Raw genomic sequence first — 17499 nt, 5'->3', positions numbered from 1 at the left:
CTGGGCAAGAGTGCGCTTCCCCCCCGCCCTCAGGCCAGGTGCTCCAGGAGGGGCTCAGGGTCTCCAGGCGGATAAGGACTGTGTCACCCCTCTGATCTCAAAGCCTCCCACCCACCCTTCTGTAACCTCCCAGGGGGTCCTGGGGGGCTGAGATAGGAGCTGCTGGCCCTGGCCTTGTGTCCCAGCCTCTGTGGGCCTCTCCCAGTGTCCCCCCCAAGCTTTCCAGCTCGTCACGCTGTTCACCTTTGTTCCTCCACAGGCGGCTGGGGCGCTGGGGACAGGCAGCCTCGAAAGACACAACCACAGCAAGGGTGGCGGCCACACTGGGGGCCGGGGGTGAGGACAGCTGGAGCTCTAGGGCATCGTGGGCCTCCCAGAAGGGCTCGGGGGGCATCCTGTGCTCATACAGAACACTCCCAGCATACACCTGAAGGGAGAGGCCATTGTTGGGGTGAGAGGCCGGTCCAGCCTGGGGTGCCCAGGAGCCCACCCCCAGGACAGCACGGGCACTGGGCGCTCCTGTCTCCCCAGTACCCCCCAGTGCCCAGCCTCCCTCTGGGCTCTCCTGGCTGTGCCCAGGTCTGTGTGTGTAACCCACTTCCTCCCTCACCAGCCCAGTGGGTCACCACTAGGCAACTGTGTGGCAGTGCGGAGCTGGGCTCTGCAGCCAGACGCCTGGGTTCAAACCCTGCCCTGCCCCCCAGGCAAAGTGGCCACCTTTCGCTGAGCCTCCGGGGAATGCGGAGATCTATCCGTGGCTGCCCGAAGGGCCCTTCCTCGCGCACACTGCATCCCTTCCCCTCTGGCCTGCCGAACACACCACCTTTCCAGTCTCCCTTTTTGCTCCTGTGGTGTCGGTTTCCCCCCAGAATGAATCATTCCTTTCATCATGCAACTATGCTTTTCTTTCTTCCAACTTAAAGAAGAAACTATTTTTTTTTTTGACACAGAGTCTTGCTCTGTTACCTAGGCTGGAGTGCAGTGGTGTCATCATAGCTCACTGCAACCTCCAACTCATGGGCTCGAGCGATCCTCCGCCTCGGCCTCCCAGAGTGCTGGGACTACAGGCACTCGCCTGGCTAATTTTCCTATTTTTAGTAGAGACGGGGTCTCGCTCTTGCTCAGGCTGGTCTCGAACTCCTGAGCTCAAGCAATCCTCCACCTCGGCCTCCCAGAGTGCTGGGACTACAGGTGCGAGCCACATGCCCGGACTGAAGAAACTATTCTTGACTTCACATTCTCCACTAGCACCTCCTGCCCCCACTTCGCTTCTCTGTGCAGCAAAACTCCAAAAAGAATAGTCTGCACTCTTCCCCCATGTGTCCTCAGCTCTCTCCACCCAGAATTTTGCTCCCACGATGTCACCAGAACTGTTCCCGCCAAGGGCACCAAGGGCCTCATGCTGTTGGATCCAGTGGTGGGTTCCCAGGCCTCCTCTCGCTCACCTGCCCAGCGGCACTGACACCGCCGAACATTCCTTCCTCCACGAGAGCTGGGGTATCCCGCTCTGGCTACTCACAGACTCTCTGCTCCCCTCCTCTCCCCAGTGCCTTAGGCTTGGTCTTTACACCCCGTTCTATCTACAGGCACCCCCGCGGGCTCTCATTCCATCTCCTGGCCTCAGTGCCCACCGTGCTGGAGAGCACGAGAGCTGGTAGCTCCAGCCCAGACTGCTCTCCGGAGACTCCAGTTTCCGCCTGCTCCCTTGACAGCTGTGTGTGACGTGTAACGGACGCTCAAACCCAGCCTGCCCTGCCTCCTGCAGTCGTCCCACTTCTGATGATGGTGCTCTGTTCCTCAGTGCCTCAGCCAAACCCCCGGAGTCATCCTTGACCACGTCATCTTGTGCCTGGATTAGCCTAATGGGGGCCCAGCTTTGCCCCCTGCCCCTACAGTTTGTTCTTTTTTTTTTTTGACAGGGTCTCACTCTGTTGCCCAGGCTGGAGTGCAGTGGTGTCAGCCTAGCTCACTGCAGCCTCAAACTCCTGGGCTCAAGGGATCCTCCCGCCTCGGCCTCCCAAAGTGCTAGGATTATAGGCGTGAGCCACCGCGCCCAGCCTGCAGTTTGTTCTTAACATGGAAGCCAGAGTGAGCCTTTTGAAATGTAAAGTTATGTCGCTCTTTTACTCAAATACTGCAGTGTCTCACCATGTGAAGGACCTGACGTGACCCTGTTACCCTGTGACCTCAACTGCCTGCGTGTTAAACAGCGAGGAATAGTCTTCACCTCCACAAAGAAATGTGTTCTCCCCGCTCCTAATCAAAATGTGCCCTCTTGGCTTATCTTCTGTTTTCCCCTTTTAGGAAACACAGGGAACTATTTTCCTTCTCGTAGAAAAACAGGACTTGCGCAGTAGTGAGCTGGAGACGGGCGGGGGGTCTCAGTGTGCGGAAGGCCAGGAGCAGTGAAGACTCCAGGAGCAGTAGGGGCTCGGTGAACCAGGAGCAGAGGCCGGGTGCGGTGGCGCACGCCTGTGATCCTAGTGCTTTGGGAGGCCAGGGTGGGAAGATCACTTGAGGCCAGGAGTTTAAGACCAGCCTGGGCAACATAGTGAGACCCTGTGTCTCAAAAAAAAAAAAAAAAATGAGCTCGGTGTGGTGGCGGGTGGCCTGTAGTCCCAGCTACTTGGGAGGCTGAGGTGGGAGGATCGCTTGAGCCCAGGAGTTCGAGGCTGTGGTGAGCTATGATTGCACCACTGCACTCCAGCCTGGGTGACAGAGCAAGACCTTGTCTGAGCAAAATAAAACAAGAAATAAAGGGCGGCAGAGCCTGCTCTAAGTGGGGGCAGTACTTGCTGTAAAGGAAGTGGCTGCTTCTCAGCTGTTTGCTGTCAGAGGGAACACAGGCCTTTTAAGAAAATAGGAATTGGGTTTTTTGTGAAATTTCCCGAAGGTTACATGTTGACAATTTAAAAATATTAATTGCCTTTTGCAGGCCAAATAAAACACATCTGCGGGCCAGATCCTGGCCCGTGAGGACTGCGGGACTGTCAGTTGCAGCCTCTAGTCCAGGCTGAAGGGTGGGCAGGAAGGAAACGGCCCCCAGCAGTGGGGTGGGAGCTACAGGCCCAGTTCAGGAGCCTTGTGGGTGGGAGGTGTCAGGTGGGGAGGGAGGCAAGACGCAGGCAAGGTGGGGCAGGCTCTGCGCTGGGGGACAGGCAGTGTCCTCTGGTGAAAGGAACCCTGGACCAGCAGTCAGAAGGCACAGTCCTGCTTGGCCTCTCATGCGCCACATGCTCTGGATAAGCACACGTTACCTGACCTCTGCGAGCCTCGGTTTCCTCATCTGCACCATGGGGACACCTGATCCCTACCCTTCCCCGCTCAGAGTGTTGTGGGACGGTGGTACTGTCAAGACACTGCCCAGTCCTGCCCTGCCCTCTCCCTGAGCCGGGGAGGGTGTCTCTGTCACATAGCCTCTTCCCAGCTTCCCTGGGTGGCCATTCAGTCTAGCCCTCACATTGCTGGTGTGTGGGGGGAGCTCTGAGTTAGTGTGGGACAGGTGGGTGGGGAGGGTCACTGACAGCCCAGTCCTGTACCCTCCCCCTTGGATGACAGAGGCTCCCAGCGACTCAGGGTGCGCAGCTGCTACAGCCGCCACCTTGCTGAATCTTTCATTGCGGGGAGGGCAGAAAGGGGCCCCAGCAGGAGAACACAGAACCCAGGCCTGAGAGGTGTTGATGTGAGAGCCCCAGAAACTTTACCCCCCTGGTCAAAGCCTCCCCCTTCCCAGATGCCTGCATGCTCCTGGCTTCCAGCTCCCCAGCGACCTGCTGGGCCAGGGGACTCGGCTTTGCGCTTGCTGAGTTCCTGCATTACAGGGCGCTTCTCAGGAGGGAGCTAGCACTGAGCACTGGGGTGGGAGGGAAGGCGTGTGCCAGGCGCAGGAGGTCTGGGGATGGGGAGGGAAGGTGGAAGGGATCTGGGGCTGGGTGTTGCTGTTTTCCAGGGCCAAGGTGGGCCACTCTGGAGGTACTTGCAGCAGAACCACAGTGCTGTGGCATGGTCAGCTCTGCTCCCAGGGACCCCTCCCCATCCAGAACTAACGGTCTGGGTGCCCACACAGCCCCTGGCTAGCGCACCAGCTGCACCGCCTGCTCAGGAGAGCGCATGGAAGGCCTGTCCTTCTCTGCCCTGTCCTGGGATAACTCCTGCTCTGCCTGCAGGGAGAACCGAGGTTGTCCTGGCACTCATGGCACCTGCACTTAGAGAGGTGCTCACATAAGTGATGGCTGCCGGCCCCACTGGCACAGTTAGCACAGAGAACCCGCGACCCAGCAGCCTGGCAGTCAGCGCTACCCACGGCGAGAGCCCTGGTTCGCCTGGTGGTCTCCGGGACACTGTGCCCTGAAGCTGCCGTGATGGATGAAGGGCACTTCACCCCCTTGGCCTGCTCGGCTGCCTCCGTCTGCTCAGCCGCTCCCAGGACCTGCTCTGCCTCTCGCTAGCCCTGACTGAGGCCCAGGCTCACGCCTCGGCCCACAGCCCACAGCCGCTTCAGTTTTGAGCTCCATCCCCCCGAAGCGAGCACTGCCCACTACCAGCTGCTGGGGGGCCACTAGTGGCTTTACACTGAACGCCCTTTCCAGCTCCTTGGGTTGGCTACAGCTTCCTTCTAGAAGCCACGCCCCAGGCCCTGATCCCAGACCTCTTGCGTCCTTCTGCCTCCCCCGTGGAACACTGAGCTCCCACTTGCCCCCCAGCCTGGCAGCGCCTGGAGGAAAGTGCACACGGCAGCCTGGGGAGCTGGGCCCCTGTTCACGTGTGTGCCCATCGTCACGGCAGGCCTGGTGGAGTCTGAGTGGTGGGCGCAGAGCTGGGCCCTTACCTCGGCCTGAGTGAAGTTCACCAGGGCCTCCTCCGTGCTGTCGTGCTGGGCATGCCACAGCCGCCCCAGCTGGGGGCCGCGCACCACGCTGTAGAGCAGGTGGCGGGGGTCGGCGCCGGCGCTGGAGCTGGCTCTCAGGTTCTGGCTGCTGAGTCGCTGCAGGGACCCTGCAAGAGGCAGAAGGGACCCGCCGGCCTGTGACCAGGAGCAGGGCACAGAGCAAGTGCAGAGAGGCAGCGCGACCCTGCTGTGCCACCCCCACCCCCGCCCCGGCTACCTGGCACACAGGAACCAGCCCTTGGCAGACCCACCTGGGCACACGGTCAGCGTCCGGCTGCCCTCCAGCGAGAGGAGCACTTGCTTCTGGGCCAGCACTCGGAATAAGTGTCCCGGGGAGACGTGCTCCCCGTCAGAGAGGCTGAAGCGGAAGCCGCCATCCAGGGCTCCTGGGGACGGAGGTGGGGGAGCTGGGTCCCGCTGGCCGAGAGGGCTCCCCACCCTCAGGGCACCCCTGGGGACCACAGGAATCCGAGGGCCGCCTCGCAGCACCCACCTCCGTGGGAGAACAGCACGAGCCCGCGGTCCAGCTGCGCCTGAGTGAAGCTGCGGACCTCAGTGCCTGGCGCCGCCTGCAGCGCCACCCGGCCGTTGCTGGGCTGCTCGATGGTGTAGACCAGGTCCTCGGGCCCCGAGTCGCCGTCTGTGCCCCTGAGGGCCTCCTTAGGGATGGGCACAGTGGCCCCCTCCCACATCTGGGGACACAGGCCTGTGAAGATTCTGTCCCACCACGCCCGCCCCCTCACTGCCCGGTCAGGGCTCCAACCCTACTGCTGCTCCCGCCCTCAGCTGGCATGGAGGCCAGGGCCATCCCGGGCGGCCCCGCTCCCTCCCCTCCACCTGCCCCAGTCCTGCTTGTCCCTCAAGGCCGGCTCCTGAGCTCCCTGGGACAGCCATGCTCTTACCCTTGCCCCAGAAGCCCCCTATCCTGACCCACAGGGCTGCTGAATCTGGCTGTCTTGCTGGTGGGGCAGGGGTCGGCGCTGGGCAGGGGCTGGGCACGTGACGGGTCGGTGGTGTTCCGCTTGCCCAGGGTGCTTAGAAATGGGCCCTTCCCAGCTTCCCAGGGGAGGCAACAAGCGGGGAGAGGCTGAGGGCCGCCCACTGTCCCTCCCCATACGAGAGTGAAGGGGACCCCTCAGGCCTCCCCCGGCGAAGCAGGGGGCCTGGCACACATCCTGCGGGGTCAGTGACTTGTGGGCGGTGTTGGGAAGGGGCTCCATTCCCTAGGCCCAGGCAGAGCCCAGGCAGAGCCCTGGAAAGAGGGGCCGTGTGCGGGGGGGCCCAGCGGCAGCACGAAGTTCCCGGAACGAACATGGGCAGATGGCACCACCTGGTGGCCGAGCTATCACGCGGCGGTCCTGGCCTGTGGTCCAGGGCGGCCCTAGGCTGTGTCCCACTCTCTGTCTGCCTCCCCACCACCAGGCTGGCCCCTGTACCACCGACGCCTCCCAGCAGCCCATGTCAGAGACAGCCACGTCAGCCCTCTTCTGGAACCTTCTGTGGCTCCTGCTGACCGGAGAGGACGCACCCTAGAAGCTGGCATTCAAAGCACGGCCATGTGGCCTTGGTCAAACTGCGCCCTTTCTGTTCCTCCAGTGAGTACTTTTGTGACCGTGGTGAAGTTCTGTCCCCTGTCTGGGCCTCAATTTCCACCTCTGACGACAGGGGCCCCTCTGTTCTGCTGTGACACAAGGGGCAGGCGCTCAGGGACGTCACTTGCTGGGGGTGAAGGTGGGAAGCTTAACTGGTCCCTATCTGTCGCCCACCCTTGAGGGCTCGTGAGAAACTCTGTCAAGTGCGGTGGCCCCGGGCGCAGGAAGGGCTCCCACCAGCATGGGAGCGGCAGGCCCGGCGCGGCCATTCAGGTGGCTTCCCACAGCACTTCCAAGCCCTGACAGCAACGCCCCCATCTGTGTTCCGTCTGCAGCACGATATCACACCTCTCCTCCAACAACCTTGTGAGGCATGTGGCAGTGTACCCAATTTGCAGAGGAGAAAACTGAGGCTCAGAGAATGGGAGCTAAGTGCGGGAAGGAGGGGGCCCGGCCTCTGTCTGGGAGCAGAGATGGTCGCGGGGATGTTCTTACCCGCAGGCCTGTGTTTGTGGTGAGGACGGGGGGCTGGTCATTGACAGGCAGGACGGTGATGGTGAAGGCCACGGGGTGGCTCTGGCGGTCCATCTCCGAGGCGTTAGCCACCAGGACAAAGCTGTCCGTCCGTGTCTCGCTCCCATCGTGCACGTAGTGGATGAGGTGCTCTTCCACCTGAAGCGGCCCAGGGTGGCAGTCAGGCCGCAGCAAGCCCCCCACGCCCGCCTGTGGGTGCTGGGGAGCACTGACTCCCTCAGAACTGCAGTTTCCATTAGTGGAAACTGGGAACGATGATTTCTGTCTCTCAGGGGTTGCGAGGAAGAAATGACATCAGGCGTTTAAAGCAGAGGTGCTCCCCAGATGTGGCCCCCTGCCTCTCTCTGTGCATACCCTGAGACTGGAAGGCTCCAGGGCCCCCGCCCTGCGCCCAAAGCTGGGGTGCAGCCCCAGGGCTCCCAGACAGCTGTACCTCTCTCCAGGAGAAGGAGCCAAGGGCCCCATCTTGAGGTCCTTCCTCCCTTCGCAGGGCCCCGTGCCGGGGTGGCTCCAGCACCTGCAGGGCGAGGCCCGGCAGTGTGGGGAAGTAGGGTCCGGTGACACGGAGCAGAGGAGGGGCCAGGGTGCGGTTGCCGCCCTCGGGGACGCTGAAGTTCTGTGCCTCCAGTGGGATGGCAGCCGGCAGCACCTGCAGCTCCACTCGGACGCCTTCCAGGGGAGCACCCAGGCCCGAGGCCACATCCAGCGAGAAGGCATCACTCCAGGCCTCGGGGTGGGAGTGCAGGTACAAGACCCTGCCCGAATCCACCGCCTCCTGAGAGAAGCTCTGCACGGGGTCCAGGCTGGGCGGCTTATCTGCCGAGGCGCCGTGGGACACCATCACCAGGTAGCCGGCGCTTGGAGGGCTCTTCACTGAGAACACGATGTCTGCTGGTGACACGGCCTCCTGGGCTGCCTGGTTAACAGAGGGTCACAGGCACTCACGGGGGGTCACAGAGAGGGCAGCCAGAATAGGCTCGATCTCTGCATCCCCTTCTTCCCCCAGACGCTGCTGCTCGCTTAGACACACAAACACGCAGATTCACACACGACACACATGCCGATTCACACAAATGACACCCAGACATGCAGACAGTCAGAGAGGCCACACACGTCAACACTCACCCCACATACAGTTACATGGGTGGTCACAGCTTGAGCTGTGCTGCCTCAGAGAGGTACACAATCACATGTCCCAGACTCAGTGACGTGGACGTACAATCTCATCATATGCTGACGCAGCACACATGTATACACGTGAGTGCATACTCACACGCACATGCACTCACATACATGCACTCACACGCACATGGATTCATACAATGCACTCACATGCACTCACATGTGCACTCACACACATGCATTCACACACACACACTTATATGCACTCACGCACACACTCACATGCACTCACACTCACATGCACTCACACACACACTCATGCACTCACACACATGCAAGCACATGCACACACATGCACTCACACACACAGGCACACACACTCACACGCACTCACACATGCACTCACAGGCACACACACATGCACTCACACGCACATGCACGCACACACACACATGCACTCACACACACATGCACTCACATGCACACACACTCACATGCACTCACACACAGGCACACACACATTCACATGCACTCTCACACATATGCACTCACACATGCACTCACACGCACATGCACGCACACGCACATACACGCACTCTCACACACATGCACTCACATCCACACGCACTCACATGCACTCACACACACTCATATGCACTCACACACATGCACACACATGCACTCTCACACACACGCACACACACATTCACATGCACTCACACACATGCACTCACATGAACACACACATGCATTCACACACACAAGCACACACACATGCATTCACACACATGCACTCACAGACACACACATGCACTCTCTCACACACATGCACTCACACACGTGTACTCCCACGCACACACACACATATGCACTCACACACGCGTGCACTCACATGCATACACTCACACATGCTCACATGTGCACACACACGCACTGACACACACACACACTGACACATGCTCACACACAGGTATACTCACGTGCACTCAGGCCCGGGGCTGGCTGGCCTGAGCCTTTCTCCCCCACGCATGCCATTACCACTGCTGACCACCAGAGGGAGCCCCACCCTTCCCTGTGGCACAGGCGGAGGCGCCTTCTGTGGAGCCCCGTGGCGTCTGCAGAGCCCGGTCCAGCCTGAAGGCCATAGGTGCTCCCTCTCCTGATGGTGCAGCCACAAACAGCTAAACATCATCCCACCTCACATTCCTGACTCTCTCCCTTTGCCTGGAGTGTTCCTTCTGCCTAGAATGCCATCCCCCATTCTCCACTATGGACACCCCGTATTCTCCGAAGCTTAGCTCGATGCTGCCTCCTCTGGTGCCCTGGCACCAGGTATGTCTGCTCACGTGTGTCCCACGTCCAGACATCCAGGACCAGAAGCATCTCAGAAATTGGCAGAGCAGGAGAATAAGGCCAAGAGAGGGCAAGGGACTGGCCTGAGGTCACACAGCAAGTCAGTGAGCCCGCTGGACGGCCCGTGGTTGCTCTGTGAGGCTCCGGGGTGGGCAGAGCCCTTGACAGACCCTGTCGTCCTGGCCTTGGGTCTGAGAAAAGAGCTGAGGACACAGGGGCCTGAGTGGCAGCGAGCCCTGTCTCCATGGTCAGAGTCCTCAAAGCCCAGTACCCATGATAACCTCCCAGGGAACTTACCAGAATGCAGATTCTCAGGCTCCACTTTAGAGCTTCTGTGGGTCTGGGAGGGGCCCAGGAACCCACACGGCCAGCCACAGCGCTCACGTGTGGACATGACACCAGGAGGCACACACAGCTCACAGGCAGATGTCCCTGCCACGCACTCCCCAGGAACTCTTGGGAACGCAGCACGTACACACGCGTACCCGAGGCACGCACACGCCACAGGCACACCCCCAGTTGCACACGCACACTCGGCATGAGGCCCGTGCCCTGCCCACCGCCTCTAGCCCCTCACCTGCAGCTGGTCCCTCCTGATCTCGGCCGCCTCTCCCTGGAAGACGTAGATCTTCTCGTGCCGGGCCAGTTGCAGTGGGGCCAGTGGGCCCTCCAGGGCAATGGTCACTTGCAGGGTGGCGTCTGTGCGCACTGGCCCTGCTTCCACAGAGAAGGCCAGGGTGTCACGGGGGCTGAGGCTGCCATTGTGGCTGTAGAGAATGGCCCCACCCAGCAGGTCCTGCTGGGAGAAGGCCGTGGCTGGCTGGCCGGCCCGGAGCAGCTGCCCCCAGCGAGGGCCGGCAGTGACGTGGTAGTAGACCTCGTCTCCACTGCGGATGTCAAGGTTGGTGTCCAGCTGGAGCACAGCGGTGTCAATGGTGCCCTGGCCGCCCTGAGGGACCACGAGGCTGGAGCCATTGGCCACACGGATATAGGGCTCCGAGGCCTGCACCTCCAGTAGCGCAGTGGCCTGGTGCTGCCCATCAGACACCTGCAGCTGGATCCAGCCGCGGTCGGCCCCTGAGTGCACAAACAGCACTCGCCTCTTCCTGAGGTCCTCCTGCGTGAAGCGGTAGATGGGCCGCGTGGGCTCGTCCACAGCCACGATGCTGCCGAAGAGCAGGTCCTTGCGGGTCAGCACCAGCTGGGCGTCAGCAAAGCCTGAGTCGGCGTCACTGAAGGCCACATCGTCCGTAGTCAGCAGCCGCTGCCCACCCCGGGCCACGTGGAAGACACGGCTGATGGTCTGCACAGGTGCGTGATCATTCACGGGCTGGATGGCCACTCGGAAGACACCCCGAACCTCCTCCCAGGCCATGTCGCCACTGCTCTCACCCTGGCGGGTAGCCACAAATGGGATATCGTCTTCCGTGGTCTCGGAGTCGTCATGCTGGTAGACCAGCTGGCCACGCAGCAGGTCGTCGTTGGTGAAGGATGTCACCGCAGTGGTCTTGTCCTGTGCCCCCCGCCAAGCCAACCTCCCGTGGCGGGGTCGCTCCATGACCTCATAGAGGTAGCTGGCACTGTTGAGACTCTTGACAAAGAGGTGGTCAGCAGAGAGGACAGCCTCACCGCCTTCAGGCACCACGAGCAGGACGTTGGTGAGGACAGGAGCGTCTGGGTCACCACCGATGTGGATGGGGAAGGTATACAGCGGGGAGAAGTACGGTGGAGCTGTGACGCGGAAACGGAAGGTGTCCTCAACTGCCTCCGAGGCCCGTGCCGTGGCCCCATAGGTCACCCGGCCAGCCTGTAGGTCATCCTGGGTGAAGGTCTGGCCGCCTGACAGCCGTGCGCCCTGTAGCTGAAGGTTACCTTTCCTGGGAGCCTGAACTACCTCATAGTGGAAGGTGGTGGGGCTTGGGCCTGCCTCCTCCAGGGTGGCCTCCAGGTGGGCTGTGGTGAGGACCTCCTGCTGGGTGTTGCGGGTGTACAGTGGCTCTAGTCGCAGCATCCACACGGTGGCTCTCTGGATGGTCACCGGGAAGGACAGGTTGCTTAGGGTCTCCTGGCCCACCTGCACCTCCAGGGCCAGGTTCTCCACGGCGTCCTCGGTGCGGTGCTGCGGGTCCGTGCTCAGGTACCTCACGCGGCCCTGCTCCACATCCCGCTGGTGGAACGCCTGTGTGGCCCACCACTCAGCGCCCTCCGCCCCACCTGCCCCCTGCTTCTGCAGCTCCCCAAACCGCAGGGCCCCGGTGACTCGGAACAGCACGCTCACGTCCTGCCCCACAGCGTTGGTCTCCACCGACAGGTTGGCGGGCGAGATGGGTGCGGCAGAGCCCTGAGCCAGCTGCAGCCCTGTGCTGCGGTGGACCTGTATGGCTGGCCGGACAGCCACCACCTTCAGTGTGGCCGGGGGGCTGGCCTGCAGCCCGTCGCTGACCCTGAATGTCAAGTCCTGTGCGGGGCCACCGCGGTGGACATAGACTAGGCTGTCCGCCTCCAGCTCCCGGCAGGAGAATTCGGTCGCCGGCTCCCCGGGCTGGTCTCGGCGCTCCACGGGGAGGCCTGTGGGGCTGCCAAGGAACTGGAAGGTGAGGCCCTCACAGGCAGAGTCCGGGTCATAGGCCTGGAAAACCTCGGGCCCCAGCGGCTTCTGCGTGTGTTCCAGGAGCACCATGAGGTTGCCGTGCGGGAAGATGATGCGGGGCGGGTCATTGACGGGGATTATCTGGACGGGCAGGACGTAGGTCTGGCCCCTCCGCAGGCATGAGGGCACGGGCACCCGTGCCGTCACCGACGCCTCCAGCACCAGCTGGTCAGAGGAGTCCTCAGAGCCGTCGTGGACGAAGCGGGCCTTGCGGTTCACCACGTCCAGGAGGGTGAACATCTTCCGTGCCTGGGCACCCGGGATGTCCAGCTCCAGCTCGCCGTGGCGTGCCCCCTGGCTCACGCTGAACAGCACCTGGGATTTGCGGAGCTCAGCCTCGGTCAGGTCCAGCGTGGGCTGCAAGTGCCGCCACTCAAGCCAGGCTGTGCCACCCTCGGCCACCACCAGCGGGCTGATGGTCAGCAGCTGGGTGAAATTGGCAAAGATGGGAGGCAGCCCGCGCTCAGGCACACACGGCTCAGGAAGCTCCATGGCTGGCCAAGTCTCGGGGGCCAGGGTGGAGAAAGCTTCATATGGGCCGTAGGCATCGTCCTCGTACTCCTCTTCCTCCAGCCGGCAGCCGGCGGCCATGCCGCGAGTCAGCAAGGCTTCCCGGAGCCCCCGCCTCTGGCCGTTGACGCTGAGGTCTTCCATGCAGCCCAGCAGGGAGGCGTTGGCAGCCTCCGGCGTCAGCCCCAGGCGGTGTTCCTGGAGGTGACGAGAGGCCTCTGCATCCAGCCCCCCGAGGAGCAGGCTGCCACGCGGCTCCAGGTAGCTGAGGACCCCGCGGTTGGAAGTACGTGTGGGGTACTGGTCCACGGAGATTTCCAGCTGGTGAGCGTCCACGTGGACGCTGACCTCGTGGGGCTGTCCATCGGCCACAGGCACGCTGTTGTGGAGCAGCACGGTGCCCTGGCCCTTCTCAACCACGGCCCGCAGGTGGCCTTCAAATATGTCCACGTAGATGAAGTCCCCACGCTGGCCCCCTGCCTGGAAGGCCAGGGGCGCCTGCCGGCTCCGCGTAGTGAGTGTGAACTCCAGGGTGCCTTCGTCCTGAGTGCCCCAGGCAGGGAAGGCAGCCAGGGAGTGGGGCCCGGAGAAGCCCAGGGCCACGTCATCGCCTGCGGAAAACTCCTCAGCACACCCCTCGTGCACGTCGGGGGTCAGTGGCCGGAGGAGGCTGCGGCCATTGAGGGTGGCTGTGTGGAGGCAGCCCCGCAGGGGCCGACTGGCCCCCCTCAGGTAGGGCAGGCTGAGGCGCCCAGCGCCCCCCACGAAGAGCCCATAGGGGACCTCCAGGGGGGCTCCTGGGACTGGGGCAGAGGCGTTCAGGAGCCCGTCGACGGACAGCGCGGCCCGGCTGTCTGAAACAGTCAGCACCACAGTGTGGGGGGCGGCGTCGCCCAGCGGTGTCCCTGCTGGGGTCTGCAGCCTCAGCTCCTCTTGGCCCAGGACCAGTCTGACCTGAGGAGAGACAAGAGGGGTGGGGGACGGGGACAGCACTTTGAAGACCTCACTTCCCCCCGAAAGCACAGTGGGTGCCCACGCTTGGAGTCCCAGAGCAGGGGACCCTGGGTAAGGGCTTCTGGTGCCACCCCTCTTGCCTTCCTGCCATCTCTTTATTCTTCCCCTAAACACTCGCCAAAGTGAAGCCCAGGCCAGGCCTGGATGGGCTCTGGGGACACCCCTGTGAGTCACATGTGGTCCCTGCCCACCAGGAGCTGACACGTAGCAAGATGCTCCCCGGGAAATCCAACCTGTACGTTTTTATTCTTCCCTGTTTCCTTGGGGAAGAGGTGACAGAAAAATCACCCTTGAGTCCAAGAGATTTCGCGCCTAGAGCGATGGACACCAGGGCATCCTCTGAGGAGCCCCCAGGCAGGGCAGAGTGTCGCGGGGCCGCTGGAGGCAGCCAGGCTCAGCGCTCAGGGCTGGGCCCACCAGACGCTCTGGGTTCTGAAGGCTTGGTGAGGAAAAGCGCCCTGACCTGGGCTGGAGGGAGATCCTGCGGAGACACAAAGGACGTATCCTGTCTCCGTGACACCGACCCCGGACCTGGCGTTGGTGTGGGGCTGCCGCACCACGTGGCAGATCGGGTGGTGGCAGAGCATGGGCCCTGCGGGGGCAGAGCACTAGGAACCATGACCTGGGGGTTCAGGCGTGGGGCGGACCTCGGGGTACGTGCCGGCGGAGCAGAGCGGCGGCCGCGCCAGGCCGGTGTGCGGCAGCGACGCTCCGTGGCAGCGAGAAGCTATGGTGGCGGCAGACCGATCGAGCCATAGTCCTCTCCCCACAGGCGTGTGGGAGTAGATGCCTCAGATTTGGACTAAGACCCTGGGAGCTTAAACTCTTCGTGGTTAGGGGAGACTCAGAACGGGAAGACTCCTCGCCAGTAAAGCTCGCGCCTTCTGGAAGGACGGAGTGGAAAAGCACCGCCGTGGCAGTACTGGTGCTGTGACCGCCGCGGACAGGCGGCCGGTGCCAGGGGAGCGGTGCAAGGCCAGAGGAGGCGCGGGGCTCGCCGGAGCCCGGAGAGGGGGGCCTAGCTCAGGCAAGCAAGGGGGACGCTTTCTGGAGGAGGGGCTGGAGTTGGGCAGGAGCAGGCAAGGGCTGAGGCGCATGCCGGGCAGAGGGAGCGCAGTTAGCAAAGCCCAGCAGCAAGTGACCACAAGACAGCCGGGAACGGAAAGCAGTTTGGGTGGTCGGAGCACAAAGGCCTGCTAGGGGTCGTGGTAAGAAACGAGGTTGGAAAGAGCTGGAGGGCGGAGCCCGTTCATGAGGGCTTCACACTTTCTGGGGTGCTACTGCCCATCCCACAGTGGAGAACTTGAGACCCCAAGGTAAAATGATTTGCACAAGCTCACACGGCCAGCTGGGGTTACACAAAGCTAGAGAAGGCATCTCGCCCCAATCCTAGGGGATGTCGCCGACCTGCAGGCGTCCGGAGTAGAGTTGCAGCAGGAGGTGGTCCGCCGGGCCTGCTGCCAGGAGAAGCAGGGCCTCGGGCTGGGACGTGGAGAACTGCAGCTGCAGGTCCACGTCGGTCAGAGCCGTGGCCACCGGCACCTCCAGGTGGCTCTCTCCGAAGAAGGAGGCTGTGTGAGAGACGGAGCGTGGTCAAGGCTCCGACTCCGGCCTGGAGGCGGTGAGGCGCCGCAGGGGGGGCGCACGCCCTGGCGGCTCTGTGCGATGCTGCCTGGCAGCTGCTCGGTCCTGGCCCCACAGCTGCCCCTGTGCTCCAGACCTTGACTTTGAAGGAGGCCAGACCCAGGCATTCCCAGCAACTCAGGTCTGCTCCTTGGAGGACCCTGGGGCCAGCAGCCTCTGCCAGCTCTGGCTCTCCTTCCCTGAGCCCCCAGGGACTCTCCACCCTGGGTCTGGCCCCTGCCTGGTCCAAAGGGAAACCGTCACTGTCCTGATCACCTTCCTGGGGGCTGCGACCCCCAGACTGCTCCCTGCTCAAATTCCGCCTCCTAAGTTCACTCAGAGCTAGAAAAGGAACCCTAAATGCCCCCATGCTCGGGCTCCTGCGCACGCCTGCCATGCCTTGCCCGACCTCCGAGGCCTGGCTGGGGCCGTGGCTGGGGCCTGGCGGTGTCAGACAGGCAGCCCACCCATCCCCGATTCTCTCTCAGGCTGTTCTTCCAGCTGCTTTGGGGCGGGGGTGGCATCCTGTTGGCCTGAGTCTGCCAAAGAGCAAAGGCCAGATGGAGAGCATGTGCGGTGTCAGACCCAAAATGGGCCCAGACTTCCTCCATTACCCCACTATTGCTTCCTGCTGCAGGGCTGTTAGAGTCCCGGGTGAGCACTCAGATCCAGCCCATTGTTTCCAACACGGCCAAGGAGCCAGGGATGAGAGCAGCTGAGTTCCCACCTCCAGGGCCCAGCCTCATGCTGAGGCTGGACACAGGGCCCGGGAAGGGGTGAGGGTTGGCTGGGTTTGCCCAGGGTCACTATGGTCACTGTGCAGGGCCCCTCTGTCCCACACTGGGGAACCTCCTCCTTTTAAGTTGCTATTAATACTTCCTCCAGGCAGTTCCCCCAAACCTCAACCTCCAACCCGCGGCCACAATTTCTGGTCCATTCCTTTTGCGGTGATTAGAGACAAATATAACTTCGACTTTGCCTACAGATGTCCAGGGCTGGGGGACAGACAAAAACGGGTTAAAAAGGTGATTCATCCCCGTTGTGCTTCCCTTAAGTCCCGTGAGCAAGCAAAGGCTGATGGCATTGATAGGGATGGTCTGGTGCCAGTCACACGTGTGCTGGTCCCCGGCCAGCCGGAGCCGGCTGACATCCCCTGCGGCAGCAGCGTGAACCGGGGCGCCTGAGCCTTGCGTGCCCCGAGGGCAGCCAGTCGCTGGGAGGGATGTCACGGAAAGATAATGCTCTTGCCCTTGGGCTGAGTTGCTATCACTTCAGTTATCTCCTCTTCCAGCACTGCCAGCCACCCCCGCCCCCCAGCAGGTACAGCCCACAGGCCAAGCGCACCTCGGTGCCAGTGAGGGATAGACCAGGGAGCTGGCAGGTGGCGGGAACTCACAGGGCGCCTCATCTGCAAGGATGTTGATGCTTTGTTAGTTCTTGTTATTAATTTATTTATCCCCCCCAAGTTTATATGTCGAAAGACATTGATTCTTAAGAGCAAAACACAGCACGCTAGACTGAGTGCGGCCATGGCACAGAGGGCAGGGGCACGTGGCCCCTGTGGGATGGAGCCGCCGCCGTGGTGGGCTGGAGTGGCTCACAGCAGCCGGCAGGAGCTGACTGTTGAGTTTTCCGGAATTTTGTGAGCCAGATGACATTGCCCACAGTGAGGCTGTTTACACCAGGGAAAGAGGCAAACACTGCAGATCACGGTCCCCGCCTACCTGCCCAGCGCCCACATCGCCCTGCCCCTGTGGAGGTGGCCCCCACCCCTGCGCTAAAGGTGCACGTGACCCCCGGGGCCTGAGCAGAGTCGGAGCTCTGGGCCGGCAGGAACTGGAGTGGACGGCTGGCCCTAACCACTGAACCACCTGCCTGCAGCCTGCTCCCCGCAGGAGAGAGTAAGCAGCCTGTTTCGCCCGAGTGGGAGGGTGGCAGGAAGCAGAGGTACTTTCCAGAGAGCTGGGGTCTGAATGGGCCCATTGAGGGGCTGGGCCCTGCTGTTTCCTGTGGGGCCGAGCGGGGACGGGCTCACACAGGCTGCCTTGTGCTGCCGCGGTGCGAGGGCCAGGCAGCCCCCTCACCCCGACACAGGGCTCTGAAGCTTTGCTGGCCAGGGCTTTGGAAACTCTGACAGCGCCACCCCCCAGCCTCCTGGTCTCCTTTTTCTCCCCTCTTACTGTCTCTGATGGGCTGCATTTGCAAGAACCCAG

General features: G+C 62.3%; 1 protein-coding gene across 1 annotated transcript in view; it reads right to left on the bottom strand.

Annotated features, from left to right (window-relative positions):
* The window catches only part of CSPG4 (chondroitin sulfate proteoglycan 4), a 36779-nt gene that overhangs the window by 2807 nt on the left and 16473 nt on the right, over window positions 1–17499 (bottom strand). The window contains exons 2-9 of the mRNA XM_012640573.1: window positions 15071–15234; window positions 10067–13603; window positions 7448–7930; window positions 6976–7152; window positions 5382–5580; window positions 5140–5274; window positions 4829–4995; window positions 244–427 (exon numbers count right to left, since the gene is read on the bottom strand). Of these exons, the coding sequence (XP_012496027.1) occupies window positions 244–427; window positions 4829–4995; window positions 5140–5274; window positions 5382–5580; window positions 6976–7152; window positions 7448–7930; window positions 10067–13603; window positions 15071–15234 (5046 nt within the window). The remainder of the gene's footprint in view (window positions 1–243; window positions 428–4828; window positions 4996–5139; window positions 5275–5381; window positions 5581–6975; window positions 7153–7447; window positions 7931–10066; window positions 13604–15070; window positions 15235–17499) is intronic.

Source organism: Propithecus coquereli, unplaced genomic scaffold, assembly GCF_000956105.1.
Source record: "Propithecus coquereli isolate 6110/MARCELLA unplaced genomic scaffold, Pcoq_1.0 Scaffold155, whole genome shotgun sequence".
NCBI classification, from domain to species: Eukaryota; Metazoa; Chordata; class Mammalia; order Primates; family Indriidae; genus Propithecus; species Propithecus coquereli.
Note: the sequence above shows the minus strand (reverse complement) of the source record. Positions and strands in the feature narration are given on the sequence as shown.